General features: G+C 44.1%; 1 protein-coding gene across 4 annotated transcripts in view; it reads right to left on the minus strand.

Moving 5' to 3' along the window:
• RFFL (ring finger and FYVE like domain containing E3 ubiquitin protein ligase) overlaps nt 1-22,171 on the minus strand; it is a 69,663-nt gene that overhangs the window by 27,652 nt on the left and 19,840 nt on the right. Inside the window, exon 1 of one of the 4 annotated variants that reach the window (XR_003792086.1) lies at nt 20,659-21,745. The exons of 2 other annotated variants lie outside the window; for them this stretch is intronic. Coding sequence is in view for 1 of the 2 variants with exons in the window: in XM_029213252.1 (XP_029069085.1) it covers nt 20,659-20,758 (100 nt within the window). In the remaining variant the exon portion in view is untranslated. Of the gene's footprint in view, nt 1-20,658; nt 21,746-22,171 lie in introns of those variants that run through there. One more of the 4 variants, XM_029213252.1, reaches the window with a different exon arrangement.

Below are 22,171 nucleotides of genomic sequence, written 5' to 3' on the forward strand. Positions count from 1 at the left end.
TCCCTCCCTCCCTCCCTCTCTCTCTCTCTCTCTCTCTCTCTTCTCTCTCGGAGGATCCCACATGCCGCGGAGCAGCTGGGCCCGTGAGCCATGGCCGCTGAGCCTGCGCGTCTGGAGCCTGTGCGTCTGGAGCCTGTGCTCTGCAACGGGAGAGGCCACAACAGTGAGAGGCCCGTGTACCGCGAAAAAAAAAAACAAAAAAAAAAACCCACCATTCTCAAGCTGAAGATTCGGCAGTGCCCATCTCCATCTCCCTTGCCCCTGACAGTGGTCTAGATCGCATCTCTCATCTATTACTCACATTTCCCTCCTTAGGCCCTTTGAATTTGCTGTTTGTCCCTTCTGCCTGGACTCTTCTCCCCAGAATATCACATGCTTGGCTCCTTCTTGTCATTCACCTTCACTTTAAATTGTCACTTTCTAATCTCATGCCTAACACTTAGTACTAGCTGGTGTTACTTGCTTACTTGTTAACTGCCTTCCCTAACTAGAATTTAAAAATCCATAAGGGCAGGGACTCTGTGTACTATTGCATTTCCAGGGTCTCTCATAGCTTCTTGGACAAGAGAACTGCTTCCTAACTAGTTTCCCAGCTTCAGTTCTTGCCTCTCTCCAGTTCTTCCTCCACAATTCTTTCTTCCTTCCCTGACAAAAACACTTAAAGCTCTTTCATGGACTCCCATTACATTTGAGAATTAAAAATTCCCACTCCTTGGGGAGGGGGAAGGGTAAGCTGGGACGAAGTGAGAGAGTGGCATGGACATATATACACTACCAAACGTAAATAGATAGCTAGTGGGAAGCAGCCGCATAGCACAGGGACATCAGCTCGGTGCTTTGTGACCACCTAGAGGGGTGGGATAGGGAGGGTGGGAGGGAGACACAAGAGGGAGGAGAGACGGGGATATATATATATATATATATGTATAGCTGATTCACTTTGTATAAAGCAGAAACTAACACAACATCGTAAAGCAATTATACTCCAATAAAGATGTTAAAAAAAAAATCCCCACTCCTTACACGGTTAAAAGACCCCACGTATGCTGCCAGCCCCGGCCCACTTCCCCAATTCACGTCCTGCTACTTTCCTGACCACTTACTAAGCTTCACGCCTTGTGAGCTTTCAGCTCTTCAAGGACACCAGGCTCCCTCCCGCCGCGGGGTCCCTGCACTTGCTCCCCTGCCGCTACTGCTCATTCTCATCCTCAGGCCTCTGCTCAAGTGTCACCTGTTAGAGAAGTCCTCCCCAGTCACACACTCGCTCATTGCCCTTTCAGTTTCCTTTGGGAAAATGATCATAATCTGTAATTATATCTGTCTGTTTACAGTATAAACTCCAAGGGCAGGAACCTCATCTGTCTTCACTTTTCTATCCACATCATCTAGCACAGTGCCACTTCATAGCAGGCACCCAAATAATTTGTGGAATGAACAAGTCGAGGTCAGAGAAACAGTCCATATTTTATCAATACAGCCCATGAGGCAAGTACTAGTTATCTCTGCTTAGGGCCCAAAGCATTTTGCCAATATTTACAGTGACATAAAGTGACTACGAAAAAGTTCTTTATCTAAAACAAAGGTAGTGGGACTTCCCTGGTGGTCCAGTGGTTAAGAATCCGCCTGCCAATGCAGGGGACAGAAGTTCAAGCCCTGGTTCGGGAAGATCCCCCATGCCGCGGAGCAACTAAGCCCATAAGCCACAACTACTGAGCCTGCGTGCCACAACTACTGAAGCCAGCACACCTAGAGCCCGTGCTCCGCAACAAGAGAAGCCACCGCAATGAGAAGCCCGCACACCGCAACAAAGAGTAGCCCCCCGCTCGCGGCAACTAGAGAAAGCCCATGCGCAGCAACAAAGACCCAATGCAGCCATAAATAAATAAATAAATAAATAAATAAAATTTAAAAAACAAAGGTAGCTAACCTTGGGCAGGCTACTTAAGCTTTCTGAGTCCGTTTCCTCACCTGTATAAGAAGGTAACACCTCCCCTGTTGGAAGGTTACTGTAGGGATGAGAAGTGCCTAACCTAACAAAGTGCCTAAACTACAGTAAATGCTCCATAAATAGCAAACCAAAATAAACTATCATTAAACTATACGTTAGAAGTCTAAAATGGCAACAGCTCAGCTGTTCAATAGCAACTATTGACTGGCAAGCCCAATGTCCCTCTCTCCCTCTGGTCGCGCAGAGCCCGAGTTTCCTACCATCCAAGGGACGGGGCTGGATAGGGACTATGACACAGCTGATCACATCACCCGCACAATAAAGACACAGTCATTATCTGAAGAACTCACCTGAAGTTTAAAATCATCTCTCAACTTGGAAGGTTTATTTTTTAAAAGAAGTTAGTCTGGAAAGAAACTCGAACTCCCTCAAAACTCTTTAATGTAAAACAGAATCTCAGAGTCGCAACTGGAATTTTCCAGGAAAGCTGCCTGAGGGGTCCACCTCAGAGGGGGAAGATTTAAAATGCTGGTGACAACACAATGAGCATAAAATAGGGTGACTGTGGCATTTGTAAGTAAGGCAACTGCCAGAGTCAACCATACTACAGACGGGTCTCCCTTGCCAGGTGTGGGACAAGGAAGCATGTTCTCTGTGGTACTGAGATTATTTCTGAGATATTTATTTTAGAATGAAGAACTCAGAACACCTAAGTCACAGAGGAGACAAGTATACTGTGGAACTTTAGAAAACTTTAGAACCCCAAGGCCTGAATTAGAACAACAGCCCTGCTGGGGTAGTGTACAGGCTGGACATAAACAGGGGAGCTTTCTCAAGGCTGGAGCATTCCCAAAGGCTTTAAAGCCTAATGGATGTTTTCCATCCTCCAAGGCAGTCCTTTAGATGTGGGTAATGGATAATGTATCGTTCCTAGATAAGAATTTTCTTTTAGGGCTAAATTTTTAGAAAATGGAACAGTAAAAATATATATATTAAAAACATAAAGTTCCCAAATATGTTTTACTTTGGTTTTCGATTTCATCAGACTTGTCCTTAAATCCTGGCCCTAACAGTGAGTCACTGAAGGAGCTTAAGAAAGTTGCCTCTCTGAGCTTCACTGTAACAGGAAGACACTTACCTGCGTCCCCCAGGCTGCACACAGAGTTGGCGCTCAGTATGGAGAGAGCAGGCCTTACTGGGCTTTCCAGTTTTACATAAGGGGTGGAAGGCAGTACTAGACATTCAGTAAACAGTAGGCACTAGACTAAGGCACGGGACCAATGAGGACCGAGTGTTTGCCTCTCTCCAGAGCCCCATTCACACTGAGACGTGTGGGAAGACTTCAGAGACACCGGGGCCTGGCTCCTCTCTCATCCCATCCCTGCGTTACACTTCTGTACAAATGTTCAAAGCTTTGGGTGAGAGAGAGGATCTCCTGTGCTGGTATTTCAGGCACAGGCAAGGGGAAAACTGGGGGAGTTATTCAGACTCCGGGGTCCTGAAGCCCTTTCTCAGATGATCCTAGAAATTTTTATTTTTTAAGGAAAAAGCAAAAACACTACAAAACACCTAACATGTGCCAAGTGAGTTGTTACATGTCCATCTACTGTCTCGTTTAATACAGTAATGCTGCCCCCAAACTCAGAATTTAAACGGTTATTTTGTAAATGAGGAGGCTGGACCTCAAGAGGGTTGGGTAACCACAGCAGGGTCACACAACTAGAGGGTGATGGGATGTAAGTCCAGGTTCTTCAAGTCATTTGTGGTCCTCCGGAAAGAGGCGGCTGCTTTCAGCATCCACATGCCCCACCCTCAGCACCAGTGCTTCAAGGGCCTGTGCGCTGGGAGAGCGAGGTTAACGGACCGACTGGGAGAAGACCAGGGAAAGCGCCTGAAGCGGCCAGCGGTGGGGAGTGCTTCGCACTGGTTCCCGCTCCCTTCTAGGGACGCCCAAAGGGGTACCTACCCGCCAAGCCAACCTTCAACACCTGAGGACCTTGTGAAAGGCACCATAGACAGAAAAGCCATTCCTGGGAATCCAGAATTTTAGTTTACACATCCAGAAAGGCATCTGCATTTCCTACTTCCTACAATCTCAGGGCACCAGTGCTCCAGACAGATGCCCACTTCCTAAAGGTAAAGCCCTTCCTCGATATTTGGGATCTGTTTCAGTTTCTATTCTTGCCCACCTGTGCTGGTCCAGTGGAGGAGAGAGGCGTTTCTGACTTAATTGTCTCAAGTACAACTAATGCTCTATTAGCCCCCTTTTAGGAAGTGTTTTCACTGGTAACCATTAAATAATAATGAAAATCCTAAATGTCCATCGACAGATGAATGGATAAAGAAGATGTGGCACATATACACAATGGAATGTTACTCAGCCATAAAAAGGAACGAAATTGAGTTATTTGTAATGAGGTGGATAGACCTAGAGTCTGTCATACAGAGTGAAGTAAGTCAGAAAAACAAATACTTTATGCTAACGCACATATATGGAATCTAAAAAAATGGTACTGATGAACCTAGTGGCAGGACAGGAATAAAGACGCAAATGTAGAGAAGGGACTTGAGGATACACGGGGGAAGGGGAAGCTGAGACGAAGTGAGAGAGTGGCATGGACATATATACACTACCAAATGTAAAATAGATAGCTAGTGGGAAGCAGCCGCATACCACAGGGAGATCAGCTCAGTGCTTTGTGACCACCTAGAGGGGTGGGATAGAGAGAGTGGGAGGGAGGCTCAAGAGGGAGGGGATATGGGGATATACGTATACTTATTAGCTGATTCACTTTGTTGTGCACAGAAACGGACACACCACCGTAAAGCAATTATACTCCAATAAAGATATAAAAATAATAATAATGAAAGTCAATCATCAGAGCCCAGGGCCCCACCCTCCTTGCTCTCGGCTCCAGCTACCCTGCTATGCTTTCAGTCCCCAATTGCCAAGCTTACTGTGGCCTCAGGAACCTCCCTCCAGTTCCTCTCTCAGCCTCGACCCCTGCTCCCACCCCACCTCCCTCATGTGGCACCTACTTCCTCAGCAAAACCTTCTGGGCCCCGTCTGTGCTCTCATAGCATCTTGAACACTTCCGCACAACTGTCATTCATTCATCTGCTCAGCCCTCTTCCCGCCACTGGCGATTCCAAAAGGAACAAAACCAGGCAAGGTCCCCGCGCAACGTGGCATGGCGAGTGCATTCTAAGGGGATGAGTGTTCTGGCAGGACCGCATTTAAGCAACCATTGAACAATTCGTATGATTCTTTCTAAAGTATTCTTCTCCAGTGATTAGGGAGCAGAAGGTGAAACAGAAAACAAGAGCAAGTCACTTTACAGCTTTATTTCCAACCTCAGTGCCAGGCAAACGTGATCACCAGGTATTTGTTGAAATCTTACCAATGATAACGGCATTAGAGCTTTAAAAACTGGGGGGATGGACAGAGATTCATTCTTGAAAATTCCACAACCGTGATTCCAGGGTGATGAGCAAATTACGGGTTTTAAACCCACAGAACCACAGCAATCCTTTTAAGGAAAGATGTCATAGTCACGCTGCCTACCTCACACATGCTGAAAATAATTTAAGCGTCTGCTAAGATTGCTTGAAAAAGAAGGAAGGAACAGGAACAGGAACAGACTGACCTGCTAAAAGTAATAGAAAAATGTTACGATTGTCAGTTCTTACAGCATTAAAAAGCCAGAAAGGGAGAGCCTCAAAGATGTACAAGATCGTCAGTCACTTCCATCCCTCCCCTGCATCAAAAGGCACAGAAGGCATCAGGGCCCTCCTGGAGGCTGTGGTTTGAAATGGTGCTGCGATGAAACTGCAAATAATACAAATAAAGATGAAAACAGCAAACGGAGAAGCAAGAGAACAGAGAAAAGAAATGCTGGAAGTCAAATAGACAGACCTCAACCAGACAGCCAGGTCCAAGCAGAGCTTTGCCTGTGGCTACTAGGCGCACAGCCCCAAGCCAGGTGGGAGAGAAACAGGACAAAGACTGTGAGAACCAGAACAGCAGAGGGTCTCAGCGCATAGAGTGTTACAAAGACAACATGAAGAAGGGTAAAAGGAGAGAGATTTCTACTTTGCACCAGTAACAAATGAGCTCTTTTTTTCTGCAGTGGTAACTGTTGTAAACAACTGAAAAACATACTTAATAATCACAAATTATAAATGTTCCTGGAAACTCCCTGCTTCCAACTAGTCCATGACAAATATCTGCAGAGGGACCTCAGCATCTGCTCTGAAGTTCAGGGGAAAGTAATTCTAACCAATGGGGGTGTGCCAAAGTATCACCCTCGGGGTCTGACCAATTAAATGGCTGCTTCTTTGTGTGGCCTTTAGGAGAGAGGACAGATTGAACAGTGCAGCAGAGAAACCTACACATTTAATTGCAGCCCAGGCATTCTGCCCCAAAGGGCAAGTCAATCAGGGAAGAAAGCAGTGCAGAGTGAAGTCTTCTAACAACACTGAAAACAGAATAAACGGACCTGCAGTTTAATTACCCCGAGATCCTTCTTCCATCAAAACTGATGACAAAGCCCTTCAAGAATAAAAAGACTCTGATCCTCCTTGTACTCTTCTACAGGGAACAGGATTTACCAGATAAGCTTGTCTGGACCTTCTGATTGAAGAAGCTGCTTTCAGTAGACACTATGACAGTGACTGACTAATGGGTAACCATGATAAAAAAAAAACATTCAAGGAGACAGGAACTAGGTAAGAGGGTTTGTGGTACTCCTTACCCTAGGAAAAGGCAGTGCTTCAGGACGGAGAGTCTGCCTAGGATCAAAATGATGTTTTTTACGTAGCCAAATGTACTGGGTGTGGAAGGAACAAAGACTCTAGATTTTGGTGCTATTTAATCCCTTTAATTTCCTCAAAAGCAATAGAACCTGCCTGCTTCACTGAAACTGGTAATTGAAAGAATTAAAATAACAAGCATTTCTAGAGCTTAGCACATAATAGGTGCTCAATAAAAGTTGGCTATAAATAATTTTAAGAAAATCTTTTTTAAGGTTCTTTAATGTGACAATTTATCTGCTCTATCCTCTACTTAAAAAAACAAAACAAAAAACAAACAAAAAAGGCGGATACCTTTAACCAGGCTCCATCTAGTTTTCCAAAGATCCTCCAAGAACTAAAAGACTCCAGGCCCCTCCCACTAGCTCTTAATTTTATAATGTCTGAAGAACTTTTCTGTGAGGTGGTCAGAAGTGGTTTCTCCACAATGCAGCCCTAGGCTGTTTCTTTCCAATTCTACTCCATTGCTAATAAATTTGTCACTTTTCCTGTAGCCCAGACAGCTTAGACTGTCCCTTAGCTCCTCAACCCCTCTTGTTCACCAAATTCAGAGAATGGAACATTCTAGGCCCTACCTGGTGCTCCGTAACTATTTGTACTGCACTGAAGTCAGATGGGATTTGGGGATAAATCCAGGATGAATCCAGACTAACCCCTTCCTCCCAAAGACCTTTGGGCTTGGTTTGATGTTTGACCTCAATCTGAAAATTATGCTGACTTTCTGAAAAGTTTTCTGCTCCTGCCAGGATATGATATGCCCAGTATTTATCCCAAGAAGCAGAAATGGAAATTTCTAGTTCACCCAGTACCACAAAGAAAACCTTTGTATTCACACGATATTATCTCCTCGTGAAGAACACCTGTGCTTACCAGGCCTTCAGGTTTTATTCTTTGCCTATATATCCCACAACACAGTGCAAACTGCCTCATATTCACCACTCCTTGACAGATCCAAGAAAAAAAGCCACCTGTGCTGATACCCGGAAGAACTGCTGTTTTCAGGGATGTTGTGATGTGCTGCTACTTCACCCATTTGCTCCTGGAATTATAAAGTGGCAGGATAGTCTTCTTTGCAATGGGGCAGGGACACGAGATGCACAAAAAAACATTACCCAAACCTTTACCTGCCCCGTACTCATTAGTTTATGGTTTGAGACCATCATTGTTCTGAAATAACTCAAGCAGTTATAATAACCCACAAAGACCCCAAGATTACTCCCTAATAGACATAATAAAGCAGATTTCACAGTGGCAAGCAAGAAAGAATGGCGGGGGGTAGGGGTGGGGTCCAGAAAACAGGGGTTCCGAAGATTGTTTACCGGCTGGGTACCACCCCACCCCAAGCAAATTACTTAATCTCTTCTCCAGAAACTCGCCTAGGTACAAAACAGTTCAGCAGTTGCCATTAGATCCAGCCTCCACGACGGAGGAAACTTTCAAAGCTAAAAAGACCCCAGGGTCACTTGTGAACTACCTTGCTCAGGAAACACTCAAAAGTTGGGCTAGAAATCCTGGAATTCAATAAAAGGAAACTGTAATTTAAAAGCTAGTGAATTAGAGGCTAAAATTTCCTATCGTTATTAAAAAATAAATAAGCAAGCACAGCTTGAATCCCGCATCTACCAAAGGTAACAGACTAGCAGTCAATTCAGGGGTTTCATTTTATAAAATACACGGATGCAATATAGTGTAAACTAGGAAAAACCACCACGCACCAGGAAGAAAGAATGACCTGATCTCCAGAAGAAAGATCTGCACCTGTATAAAGGCAAGGGCAGTAAAGGTCTTGTTGCCTTATCTCCTTTTCAAACCAGAAGTAGACACTTCTTCATCCAAGCTCAAGTATTAGAAGTCTTGACTTATTAACCACACCAAGTTTCAAAACACAGGCATACAAGTTACAGCAAAGACAAGCACATCCTGTTTGCACTTGACTTCCTGTTCTGGGCTGTCTGATCTCTTTAGAGGGCTGCTCCCTAGCCACAAATAGGTAACCTTTCACATCTGTCAACCACTGGTTCACTGGACAGTATTTCAGTGACAACAAAATACATAGTTCCACGAGCCAGGTAAAAGATGCACCTAAAAAGGACCAAAAGGCAGTCATGAGCCTCTAAGACACTTTCTGGATTTCCCATGCTTCATACTGACATCTGACCTACAGTAAACAATAAAAACTTAATACAAATAGTGCTGAGATAAGAAAATTAAGCCTGGAACAAAATTTGGAATATGAGGGCTGGGAAAAAGAGCAAGAAAAATTGGAAATGTTTTTATTATTAAATGTTGGCCTCCTTTCAAATGTAGAAGGAACAGATCTCTGTCAGCCAGTCCCCAGTGAGCAGATCCCCAGAAGGGAACCACGCAGAGCGATCACAGCAGTTAACAGGGCCCTTCTGGTGAACACTGTCCCCAATCCAACCTGCTACCAACCTCAGTCTACTTTTCAGCACTGCAAAAGCCTTCAGTTTAGAGACCTGAAGCCTCCACTTCAAGCCAAACTTCCACTGTTTTCAAAGAGGTAGTGGTTCTTCCAAGCCACATTCAGTGTTGGGAATAAACACTGGGTAACGAATATCCCAGCTTTTATGCACAAGTTATTTAGCCTCTTTGGGTCTGCTTTCTCAGCTGGAAAATAGGAGGGTTGCACTACCCTAATCTCTAATGTTTCTTCCAGCTGTAGAAGAAATGCAGGAATCCAACAATAACAGTTAGCAGAAGATGCTATGGCTTCCTGCTTTCCTTCGCTCAAATAAGATGCCTCTAACATCCCACATCCCGCAGTATGAATCTACCTTGATCTGCTTCCCAAGCACCCAAGGATTTTTTTTCCCTTTCCCTTGAAATGTGGATCAGAAAGTTTCCCACTTGAAAGCAATATATTAACAAACCTTGAAGACTCTTCTTTACACGTGGTCTTTTTATTAAGATGGTAATGTAATCCACCACTTGGTTCCCATGCTGGTCATATGATTCCTGGAGTGAATAGACCCACAAAGGATGGAGAAAATTGACCAGCAACATGTGGTACTCCCTCCCACACAGTGACTGCTAATGGGGAAAGAATGAGGCAAATCTGGGTAAGAAAAGGGAGTGGCGAAGACAAGTTCGATGAGTCAGTGCAAAAAAAGAAATAAGAAAAGAAAAGGAAATGGAAAAGGAAGAAGGGAAGCAAACAAGAGGGAAAAATATCTAAACCAGTGAGTAGAAACTTAAATCTGAAATTCTGTTATCCATTCATCCAACAGCTATCCAATGTCTACTATGTGCAGGGAATGGAACTAGACTCTAGAGGAGATACAAAGGTCAACCAGATAGCTCTGCTCAATGAGTTTATGGTCTAGTAGGAGAGATAAAGGCATGTACACAAACAGTTGAAATATATGGCAGAAAGTGTGCTGTGCCATAAAGGAGACATAAAAGAATCCTCCACTGTGAGACTCAAAGGAGGAAATGATTACTCCCAGTGAGGGATCAGAGAAGGCTTCATAGGAAGAATGACATTTCAAGCCAAAAACACAACAGAAACAAGGGTACACAAGTAGGAAATCAAGGACATATCGTTTCAGTAAGTAACTAGATTTAATTTGAGACATAAGTGGGCAAGAAGGGAGAGATGGTAATAATAATAGCTAACGATCCAGAGAGCCATGGCTAAATTGCATAGCTGGATTGGAGCCAGACTGAGTATTCCAAAATCAGACTCAGAATTTGAACTTAAATCCAGTGGGGAAGGAAGGGGAGCGGGGCAGTGGGGAGGGAGGTTGACAAGTTAGGAGCTGGAGGAATCTCATAACTTAACCCATAAAATTAAGGTAATAAAATCAACACAAAATCAATGTGTGAAGATACACAGAGTCCCTCCAAAGAGATACAATGTCTTCCAAACCAAAAGCAAGAAGAGAAGAGGACAAAAAGGCTTGGATGATGGCATTAATATATTTAAACAAAGAATGTGACCACATCAAAGTGTGGTCAACAAAGAAACTTAGAAAAATGTAGAAAAAATAGAGGGGGCCACATTGACTCCAGAATCACCCAAGGCAGAGAAACACTGCAGCGAGGCGACAAGCCATCTTCTCTGTGATGGGACAAGGTTCCTTCATGAAGATTAAATGGGAACAGCATATAGTAGCAGTTAGGGGTATATGGGTTCTTGGAGTCAGAGGGACTTGGTTCCAATCTCAGTTCAGCCTCCTACTAGCTTGGACAGAGCCTTGGTTTCCTCATTTGAAAACTGAGGATAATTGTGCCTACTTTGCAGGAGGACCACTAGGAGAATTAAATGTCCTACTGTATGCAAAGCACTTAGTGCAATACCTGGCATACAGCGAGCAATCAATAATCTTAGCCTTGGGCTTCCGTGGTGGCGCAGTGGTTGAGAGTGTGCCTGCCGATGCAGGGGACACGGGTTCGTGCCCCGGTCCAGGAGGATCCCACATGCCGCGGAGCGGCTGGACCCGTGAGCCATGGCCGCTGAGCCTGCGCGTCCGGAGCCTGTGCTCCGCAACGGGAGAGGCCACGGCGGTGAGAGGCCCGCGCACCGCAAAAAAAAAAAATAATAATCTTAGCCTTTTTGTAACTGTGTTCTCTCCTACCAACTATCCTGTCACATTATTCCATGCTCACGAAAGCAAGCTTGATATTATTAAATTTCATTTTTCAGATCTCTTGATATTTAACAGCAATGTCCTAGCAAAATCCAGGATCCAGTCAACAGGAAAGGAATCCACTCTAAAATAAAAATTGGCGTTCCACTCTGAGCACAGTCATTCAAGTCTGAACAAAATCCTGTCTCCAAAAGACTGATCATTTCCAGGTACAAAGCAAAATCCATTAAGAAGAATCAGACCTGAAACACAGTGACCAAAATCCTCAGAGGTCTTCCTGAGAAGCTAGATGGCACCCAGCTGACCAGTCCTACCTGATGCCACCCTCAATCTACAATAAGTCAACCTGGATGATACTTTTCCATACTTCTCCTTACCTTCCACCTCTCTCATACCCTCCAATCATGCACTGTGGTGAAACACTTATTCTCCCTCTCTAACCTTCTAGAGGTCAAAGATCCTATCTTGTCCATCTTTGCATTTTTTTGCCAAAATACCCTGCATCAAACAGAACCACCATAAATATTTATCATAAGAATGAATTTCAAACACGACTTTTCTTAACAACACAATCCATTGCGATCTGCCATTGCTGCACCCTGAGGCCCTCTTCTGATTTACTGAATTCTTATTCTACACTTTTCTTCCCCTCCTTTCCTCAATCTCTCCATACCTGAGCTACCAAGTATTACAGAAAAGTCAGAAGACTTTATTTACTGGGTTCCCAACAAATTCATACAACTGGGACCAAGCCATCAATGGGCTCAGAAATCTTTTATTCATCTCTAGTTGATGTCTCATAGCAACTTTCCAAAGAGCAGTGTTGTGCAGGATTTAGGACATAGGGCCTGGAGTTAGACACAACTCAAATTCTTCCTGTGTGATCTCAGTCGAGGTACTTGAGGTACTTAACTTCCTTAAACTTCATCTTCCAAATCTGTACAATGAAGTACCTAACTGAGGTAATTAACAACAGAGTAATAGCTCAAAAAAATTGGAACTGTTACTCTTAAGTAATCTTCCAAACCCTATCCCCTCTTCCACTCCTTCTTTGTCAGATAACTAGAAACCTCCTCTCCCACTCTACCAAAACAATTCAACTGGGCCCTGTCCACTTGAGAGGCAATGGTGGTGCAGTGGGGAACACTGGGGTCAGGAGTCCAGCTGGTGCCACAGACCAGATATGTGACCATGCGCTGATTGTTTCATTTGTGCCTCAGAGTCCTCAATTGCAAAACAGGTATTCTAATCTGTTCCTTGTAGAATCACTGTGAGAATTAAATGGAAAAATATGCAAGAGCAGTAAGCAGAAGAAGAAGGGGAAGAATAAGCGAGGTGATAAGGGTTTGAAGTAAAATAGACCCAGTTTCAAATTCCAGTTCCATCACTTAACTGGTTGTGTGACCTCAGACAAGTTAATTTCTCCAGACCTCAGTTTCTTATCTGTAAAATGGGGGAAAATAACTTCACAGGGTTCTTAAGAGGTTTAAAACAATGTGCAGACTAACTGGCATGTTAATTTCCCACCCTTCTCTCTACCTCTTCTTTTCTTTCCATCTCAAAACCTCCCCTTTATTCACAGGGCCAGTAGAATCCACCATTTTTGACCATTAGTTAAAAAAAAAATTAGTACATCTCCAATGTATCTATATTTAACAGCAAATTAGACAAGTACTACTACACAAATATACTGTGTTCTATATAAAGCAGAACACTAAGAAGAAATTTCAAAGGGTAAGATAAAAATATAGAAAAACTTAGCTCTAATAATTCCTTCCCATACCCCAAAGAAAGGTTCCATATGTCCCTAGAATTTGGAAATTCATTTTGGAGGTCACTACACTTTTATGGAAATTGGTTCAAGACAAAGATAAATAGAATAGAGCTGGTATAGCTCCTAGCACAGATAAGATGCTCAGTGAACATTGGTCCATTACAGTTTTTAGAAAACCTGCCTCTACACACATACGTCCCTTACAAGTTTGCACAAAGTGAGCTCTCAGCTCAGTCTCCCTTTCTCTTCAATTCCCCCATAGAATAGCTGGTGCCCTGCTTCACTTCCATGTCACACACTTGTTCATGAACTGTGCTTCAATCTACTGAAAGCCCTTTCTCCAAGGTCACCAATGATCTTGTGATGGCTAAATGCACGGCTTTTTCCTACATCAAACCTTGACGACCTCCCACATGCCGATGACCTACCTATCTTCTTCCCTTTGATTCCCACTGAAAGTGCAATAGCTTGACTCTCCTTTAAAGACATATTTTCCTCCCTGTCCTTCCCTGGCTCCTCCTTTTGCCCCTTAAATATCTTCTAGGGCCCTGGACTAATCATTCTTCCTTTCCTTCTCTAGTGAATTCTATTGGTTTTACTTTTAAAATATATCCTGCAAACATCCCTCCTATGTCCATGGCCACACCCTGACTTATATGCCATTATCTTTCTCAAAAACTAGAGCAAACACCTCCTTACTGGCCCCCTCTTTGCCACTCTCTTTTCTCCACATAGTAGTCAGGGTAAACTTCTCTTTTAAAAACTATACTCTGCCTGAGTTCCCCGGTGGTCCAGTGGTTAGGATTCCAGGCTTTCACTGCTGTGGCCTGGGTTCAATACTTGGTGGGGGAACTGAGATCACGCAAGCCACGTGGCGTGGCCAAAAAAAATACACACACACACACACACACACACACGCACACGCACACCTATTACTCTCCTGCTTTAAAGCCTTCAGTGGTTTCCCACCATGCCCTTTTGTAAAGCCGAGACTCACTACATGGCCCACAAAGGCCCCATGTGATGTGGGCCCTGCCTACCTCTTCTACTTTACCTCATGCCACACACCCCCATCACCCTCCACCCCCCATTCACCTCACTCGAGGCCCTTGGTGGTCTCCTTTTATTTTGACTTCCTCAAAAAAAAAAATCATTTATTGCCCCCAAGGCCTGCACACTTGTGGTTCCTTTCCTGCCAGGAACATCCTCCACAGCTCTTCACAAAGCCAGCTCCTTATCCATCAGACTTCGGCTCACCTTCCCTACAGTGCAGTTGTCTGGCACACACACAGTGGAAGCTCAGTAAGTATCCATTGAATGAATAGATTCCTCAGTCTTTGGAATCAATCTCAGGCTTCAGTTTTAGTAGTCATTTCCAAATTCCTGCTAGATATCCAGACTTTAAATCTAGCATACCAAAGACACTCAAAACCAAACCCTTCATCTTTCCCCAAACTAGTTTCCTCCAATCTTCTGAAATTATATGAGCAATATAACACACACTTTCTGCTTCAGAAGTATGAATTTCCCATTCGTTTGCTCCACCTGCCCAAAATTCTGATCATCCATTAAAACCGAATTCAGGACTTCCCTGGTGGCACAGTGGTTAAGAATCCACCTGCCAATGCAGGGGACACGGGTTCGAGCCCTGGTCCAGGAAGATCCCACATGCTGTGGAGCAACTAAGCCCATGCGCCACAACTACTGAGCCCACGCACCACAACTACTGAAGCCCACACGCCTAGAGCCCGTGCTCCGCAACAAGAGAACTCACCGCAATAAAAAGCCTGCACACCGCAACAAAGAGCAGCCCCCCGCTCGCCACAACTAGAGAAGGCCCGTGCACAGCAACGAAGACTCAATGCAGCCAAAAATAAATAAATTAATTTTTAAAATATGTTAAAAAAAAAACCCGAATTCAAATATCACTTCATTCATTCATGCTTTCAATCAACCACTTATTCATTCAACAGTTAATGAGTACCTTTTATGAGGCAGGCACTATGTTAAGATACTGGAAAGCAAAGCAGACATATTTCTGTCTATTATATATCAGTCAAATGATCACACAAATATTTAATTATAAACTAAAAGTTGCTATGAAGGAAAAAGTGCTAGAAACTTTGAGAAAACATAAGCGAGGAATCAAGAAACACTCCTTTGGTGATGTGCTGACTGGATGAGATGTAACTTACACTAGGCAGCCTGGAAGGTGGAGCATGCCAGGCAGAGGCTTCACCAAGTCCTGGAAGCAGGAGGAGACCAGCAGGCCTATCTTTTTTTTTTGGCCAAGCCATGTGGCATGTGAGATCTTGATTCCCCCACCAGGGATCGAACCCGTGCCCTCTGCATTGGGAGCGCAGTCTTAACCAGTGGACCACCAGGGAAGACCCCCAGCAGGCCTATCTTAAGGCACCTACCATTCTGCCTCATATATACCAGCTGGATCTGTCTTGTTCTGCCTCTCACCCCAGCCTCATTTTACTGATAGTTACCTGAAAGGACAAAGAATGTGTCAACATCCCCAGGAAATACTGATTCACAGGTCAAGTACCTAACGAGTCTATGCTTGTAAAAAGCTCCCAGATGACTCTGATATGCAGCCAAGTTTGTAAACTATATGCCCAAACTACCTACTCAATAAATATATATTATTATCTCATTTAAAATCTCTAAGGTCAGTGTGGTAAATTGTTTCCAAAATTGGCCACAATAATCCCAACCATGCTGTATGTCCTTTTGCAGTGTGACCTTGACACTCTACCCTGTAAGAGGTGGAGTCCATATCCCCTCCCCTTGGATGTGGGCTACACACATGACTTACTTTAATCAAAAGAATGGGGCAGGGCTTCCCTGGTGGCACAGTGGTTGGGAGTCCGCCTGCCAATGCAGGGGACACGGGTTCGTGCCCCGGTCCGGGAAGATCCCACATGCCGCAGAGCGGCTGGGCCCGTGAGCCATGGCCGCTGAGCCTGAGCGTCCGGAGCCTGTGCTCTGCAACGGGAGAGGCCACAACAGTGAGAGGCCCGCGTACCGCAAAAAAAAAAAAAAAAAAAAAGAATGGGGCAGAAGTGTACGTATGACTTCCAGGCCCAGGCTTTAAGAGGCCCTGCAGCTGCTTTGTGGCCCCCTTGGAAACCAACCACCATGTAAAGAAGCCCAGTCTAGATTAATGAGCGATGAGAGGCCATCTCTCCATGAGAGAGCTGGACCTCATGGAGGAGAACCAAAATGTCCCAGCCAACAGTTAGCACCAAGACCCCAGATACGTGAGTGAAGCCATGTTGGATCCTCCAATCCAACTGACATCACGTGGAACAAAGCAATATGGCCCTCACCCCGAATTACTAATCCACTGAATCACAGCAATAAAATGACTATCATTTGAAGCCACGAAAAGTTTTAGGGTGATCTGTTACACAGTAACAGATAACTGACACGGTCAGAAATTCAACACTCTTTTAGCAGTCATTCAAATGTTTCCCAACTTTGATGATCAAAAAACTCATCCTTGGGACCTCCCTGGTGGCTCAGTGGTTAAGAATCCATCTGCCAATGCAGGGGACACGGGTTCGTGCCCTGGTCTGGGAAGATCCCACATGCCACGGAGCAACTAAGCCCGTGAGCCACAACTACTGAGCCTGCGCTCTAGAGCCCATGAGCCACATATACTGAACCCACGTGCTGCAACTACTGAAACCCGCACGACTAGAGCCTGTGCTCCACAACAAGAGAAGCCACCACAATGAGAAGCCCGTGCACCGCAATGAAGAGTAGCCCCCGCTCACCACAACTAGAGAAAGCCCACCTGCAGCAACAAAGACCCAACACAGCCAAAAAAATTTTAAAAATTAAAAGAAACTCTTCCTCATATTCATTAAAATCACTCCTCCCTCAATTTAAGCCCATTTCCTCTTAAATCTTTGAAATATAGGAAGACCAATTAATCAAAATCCCCAAGCAAAAACTATTCTTGTACTCAAAGATGGTAATCAAGCCATCCCTTAGCTTTTCCTTGTCTAGGCTAAATCTTTCTATTTTTTTTTAAACGTATAACGATAAGGAATTTTTTTAAACTTTTTAATCATCTTTATTCCTCTCTTAAGTATGGGCGGACCAATATTGGATTCCACATGCCAGTATCTAACAGATGTTATGTCCCAGCCCTTATGGTTCATCTTTCTTATTTTACTTTTGTTTAATTATTTATTTATTTTTGCCACACAGCACAGCATGCGGGATCTTAGTTCCCCAACCAGGAATCGAACCCGTGCCCCCAGCAGTGGAAGCACAGAGTCCTAACCATTGGACCGCCAAGGGAATTCCCTGGTTCATCTTTCTATAATCAAATTCCACAGTCCCCAATATGGCATGTTAGCCCCCCAAAAGTTGTGAATTACCCTACAAACTTAATCACTTATTAGAATTAATGTGAAACCCCTTCTTCTTTTAACACTCACCTTATTCCATTTTGTGATGACTCCCTTCACTCATCAACCTGGTTTGACACTCCACTATTGAGGTAGATTTTAACAAATTCTAGGTATCTGAAGCACAACAGAAAAGCTTGAGAGGCTGGAGTGGGCATACCATTCATGTCAATCAAGGTCTCCAACCATGGTCAAGGCCTCTCCAAGGCCAAGTAGGCTCTGAGTACCTCCTCCTTCCACCTCGAAGATAAAGTGGCCTTGCAAAAGACAAGACCTTTAGCACTCACCTACTGAGCAAAGGCACCTTTTCTGTAGAACCCAACAAGGTATATTTATCTACAAAGAGACAAACCAGGTGCTTATAGCAGTGTAAAAACATGTTTTCCCTCTGAGTCTTACCAGAATGTATGCTTCAATGTCAGAAGCAGCTTTACAATCACGATAAAATAGGGATAACAAAACCTACCCAACACAGGGTACTGTAGGTATCAAATAAAATGATACAAGGGAATAATTTCGTAAGGTACTATACAACGTTAGGTGATGGTCTAGAACTAGGTTTCAGGAAGTCCTATAAATCTTCAAATTAACTTTGGATGGTTACCTGATGGTTTCAGGTGACATATACAGAATAGGCACCATGGGCTCAAGTTCATCAAACAAGAACAAAAACATGCCATCTAACTAGAAAGCTTATGGATTTTCTAATACTGCCAAGACTAATAAAGATGTTTCGACTAGTGGTTTGACCCTGGAGACCCACTTTAGCCACTGTCTAATGGTGCTGAGCTCTAGGTCAAGGACCAGGTCCAGTGAAGGAATTCAACAGTCTAGTGGAAGAGACAGACACTGCTGTGGAAGTCCAAATAAGGAAGAATAACTACCGGAGGAAGTCAGGGAAGGATTCACATATGAACTAAGTCTCCTGGGGATGAGCACTTTGCCTGTCAGAGAGGAGGGGGAACCACCAGGAAACGGCACAGTGTCCTAAAAGGATGTGGTATAACCAGGGACTGGAAAAATGAAGAGTTCAGGGAGGTTAGAGAGGAGAGAAATGGCTGGGAAAAGGAGAGGGAGATAAAATGAGTAACAGGTAGGATAGGGTCAAATTATGAAGGACTTTCCCAATCCAGCTAAGTAGGAAACAGAAAACAAATGGCACTCTGAAACGTTGCAAATGAAAAGATTAGATTTGGCCTTTAGGAACATAACTTTGGCAACAAGAATGAGAGGTTGGAGCAGAGAAGGATCTATGGTGCAGTGGCAAAAGCACAATCAAGATTTGATAAGGCTTTGAATCAGAAGTTACAAACTCAAATTCCTGGAGGCAAAGTAGGTCAAATGTGACATCTTCGTTGTGTAACATCTGGGAGAATGGTGATTATCTGTGATCTTGGAAGAATGCAGGCCCCGCCTAAAAGTCTTCACACATAAAATTTTAAGCCATTGGGCTGGTTAAACAAAATATCTAGTTTTTGACCTATGATAAATTAAAGCAATACAGTGGGAATGAAGAAAAGACACACATCAAACAGTACGCCAATATAATCAAGAGGGTTTAGCAACCATAGATTTATCACATTTAGAGATGTGAGGCATAAAAAGAATGAAGAGGAAGATTTGGTAGATATATAACAGAGTTCAAACATACAGCAATACAAGCAGGTAACAGATACTGGGTAGGGGAGATAATGACTTGTTATGTACGTGTTGAACTTAAGACAAACCTGGTAGGTTTGTGAAGTTGGACAAAGCTTGTCAAGATTTGTTAAGTTGGAAATAAGGATCTGAAGTTTGGGAGAGACAGCTGGGCTGGTAAAACATACTGAGGATGGCTGAATTCATGGACATATTTGAAATCCTTAGAGGAAAGGGCTGGGAAAAGAGTGAAAAGAAACCCAAGACAAAGCCCTGGAGCATCTTGACACTTATGGGATAATCAAAAGAAAATGAGAATAAATAATGGAAGGATACTCTGGAAACTCAGAAGAGACAAGGTGGCCACAAAGCCACAGGAAGAAGGCTGCTGGGGGAAAAAAAAAGAATGGTTCAATACTGCCAAATGCTAGGCAGAGATTAAGTAAGATGGAGGCTGAAATCAGGACCAGAATACTGGGCCTGGAAATCAGGAGTTTACTTGTAATCTTCAGGAAAACAGGAATAGGGTAATGGGGGTAGAAGCCAAAATAACAAAGAGCTGCTAAGAGGATCCGAGTTGAGGAAGTACAGTGGAGGCTCGTGCTCATTCTACTCTTACTAAGGACCTACTATGTGCCAAGTACCATGGATATAATTCTAACAAAACAGGTGCTGCTTCTCAATCTAGTCCACGATCGAGGAGACAACAGGATGCTCCTGAGTGCTCATCCAGTCTTGGTGAGTAAGAAGAGATTTCATGGAAGAAGTGATTTTCAGACTCCAGCCAGTTAAGCCAGTTGGCCAGGTTAAGCTAGGGCAGGGTGTCTCAGAGAAGGCTTGCCTGCGCAAAGGCCTGAAGTAGAGTGAACATGGACCACCTGGGGGTAATTGTAAGGCACAGGAAAGAGCAAACTTTAAAGAGGGTTACTGCCTGGTGCTGAGGCTGAAGATTTCAGAAGTTCAGAGGTGAAGAGCAGGAAGGAGATAGGGCGGCAGTCTGAACAGAATGAGGGGAGGGTCTTCATAACACCTCAGAAACTCACTGGTAAGACAGTGCTTTCTACAATTCAGGAGTCACAATTATTAAGCAGAAAAGCAAATATGTTTGCCCCTCTCTCTTCCTTTAACAATGGTTTAGTATGACTAAACTATTTCTCACAAGACACAGAAAGAATAGAGACTACAACAGCAAAAGATGGATAAAGCTGTAAACCTGTTTGATTTCTCTAAGGTTTATATAATAAACAGCCTTATTAGGTCCAAAACCACATCCAGATTCCAAAGGAAATGAAACTTTTCCCCTAACATCCCCTCCAAAGAGTTGAAGGACTTTCAGATACCCAAATTGATAACACGTTGACTCACTTCTAAAGACTAAGGCTCTTCCCAGTTTCTGCATCAGCTCAGTCTAGCTCAAGACACTAAGAAAAAACAGTCTGGGGTTACCTGATTTTGCCTGTTTCAAAACATGGCCAGGGCAGAAAGCAAGCTGCCTCCAGTTCCTGCCGCTGCTGAGGTCCTTGGAGCCGGGTTCAGATGAGATCATCTCAGGAACCAACAGCAGCGGCTTTCAGGCAGTGAATGGTGCTGCCTGGGGACATATCTTTGGTAAGCAAGATTGCAACAGAGCAGGCGGTTTACCCAGGGCAGTGCTGACTCACGCCAGGCAAAACTCATTTCCCAAACAACTCAGCCTGAGCCAACCGCAATCAACTGCAACCTAGAAAACAAGAGGCACCCCACTGATTTTTCTTTCAAATGGAAAGCCGATTACTGGGGGCAGGTGAACCTCGTTCCCCGGCTGCTGGTCACCCAGAAAAGCTCCAGTGGTCAGTCACCTTGTGAAATATCACCCGAAAACAGCCTGGGGCTCAGGACAGCACGATTACTGAAGTAGCAGGTCCACGAGCTCTGCAGATTTCCCCAAGAGGCTGATAAAGAAGTCACTTTGCATTTACAAATTAGAACATCTGGGTGAGAGGATGCCCAGTCATGGGGGGACCTGTCCAGTCATGGCTAGCTGGTCAAATCATTAGGGTGAATTCTGTCAGCTCTGACCAGGCTCACTGTTCTTTTTCCCCACCAGGCTTTCTCTGACCTTTCTGTTTCCTTAGACAACTCATGTTCTCTAATTAACACAGATACATAGGAGGGTTTTCTTTGTTTAATCAGCTGCCACATTCTCTACGCTAAAGCTAAGTTATCCACCATCACACCTACTAGATGTTTAAGGAACACAGGAGTCTGTGAAAATCACATTAACACTTACTTTTGAAAAATCCTTAAATTTATGTCAATTCTCATTTATTGGCCAGCTTATTAAAAAATTGATTCTAGGGCTTCCCTGGTGGCGCAGTGGTTGAGAATCTGCCTGCTAATGCAGGGGACACGGGTTCGAGCCCTGGTCTGGGAAGATCCCACATGCCGCGGAGCAACTAGGCCCGTGGGCCACAACTCTTGAGCCTGCGCGTCTGGAGCCTGTGCTCCGCAACAAGAGAGGCCGCAATAGTGAGAGGCCCGCGCACCGCGATGAAGAGTGGCTCCCGCTTGCCGCAACTGGAGAAAGCCCTCGCACAGAAACGAAGACCCAACACAGCCAAAAAAAAAAAAATTAATTTTTTTAAAAAAGTAACAAATGTTCAAGTACAATTGGTGTCTTCAAAAAAAAAAAATCGATTCTAGAATGACTGGCTCATCAACAGCTATTAATTATTATTGAATTTGCCCTGACAGGCTAGAACTGACAATGGTACTAGACAAAGAAAACAAAAGATTAAGTCCTTGCTTCCTCCGTGTTTTCATTCTACAAGAATGAAACTAAAGTTCATATCAGATCCTTCTGTTCCCTGCTCAAAATTTCCCATGGTCATCAGCTATTCCTTAGCATGGGCATTCAAGGCCACCACACCTAGCCTTGTTCATCCTGTCAGGTAGGTCTCTCAAGGCATCAACTCTGGAT

Source organism: Monodon monoceros, unplaced genomic scaffold (assembly GCF_005190385.1).
Source record: "Monodon monoceros isolate NGI ecotype Baffin Bay Population unplaced genomic scaffold, NGI_Narwhal_1 Super_Scaffold_9, whole genome shotgun sequence".
NCBI lineage: Eukaryota > Metazoa > Chordata > Mammalia > Artiodactyla > Monodontidae > Monodon > Monodon monoceros.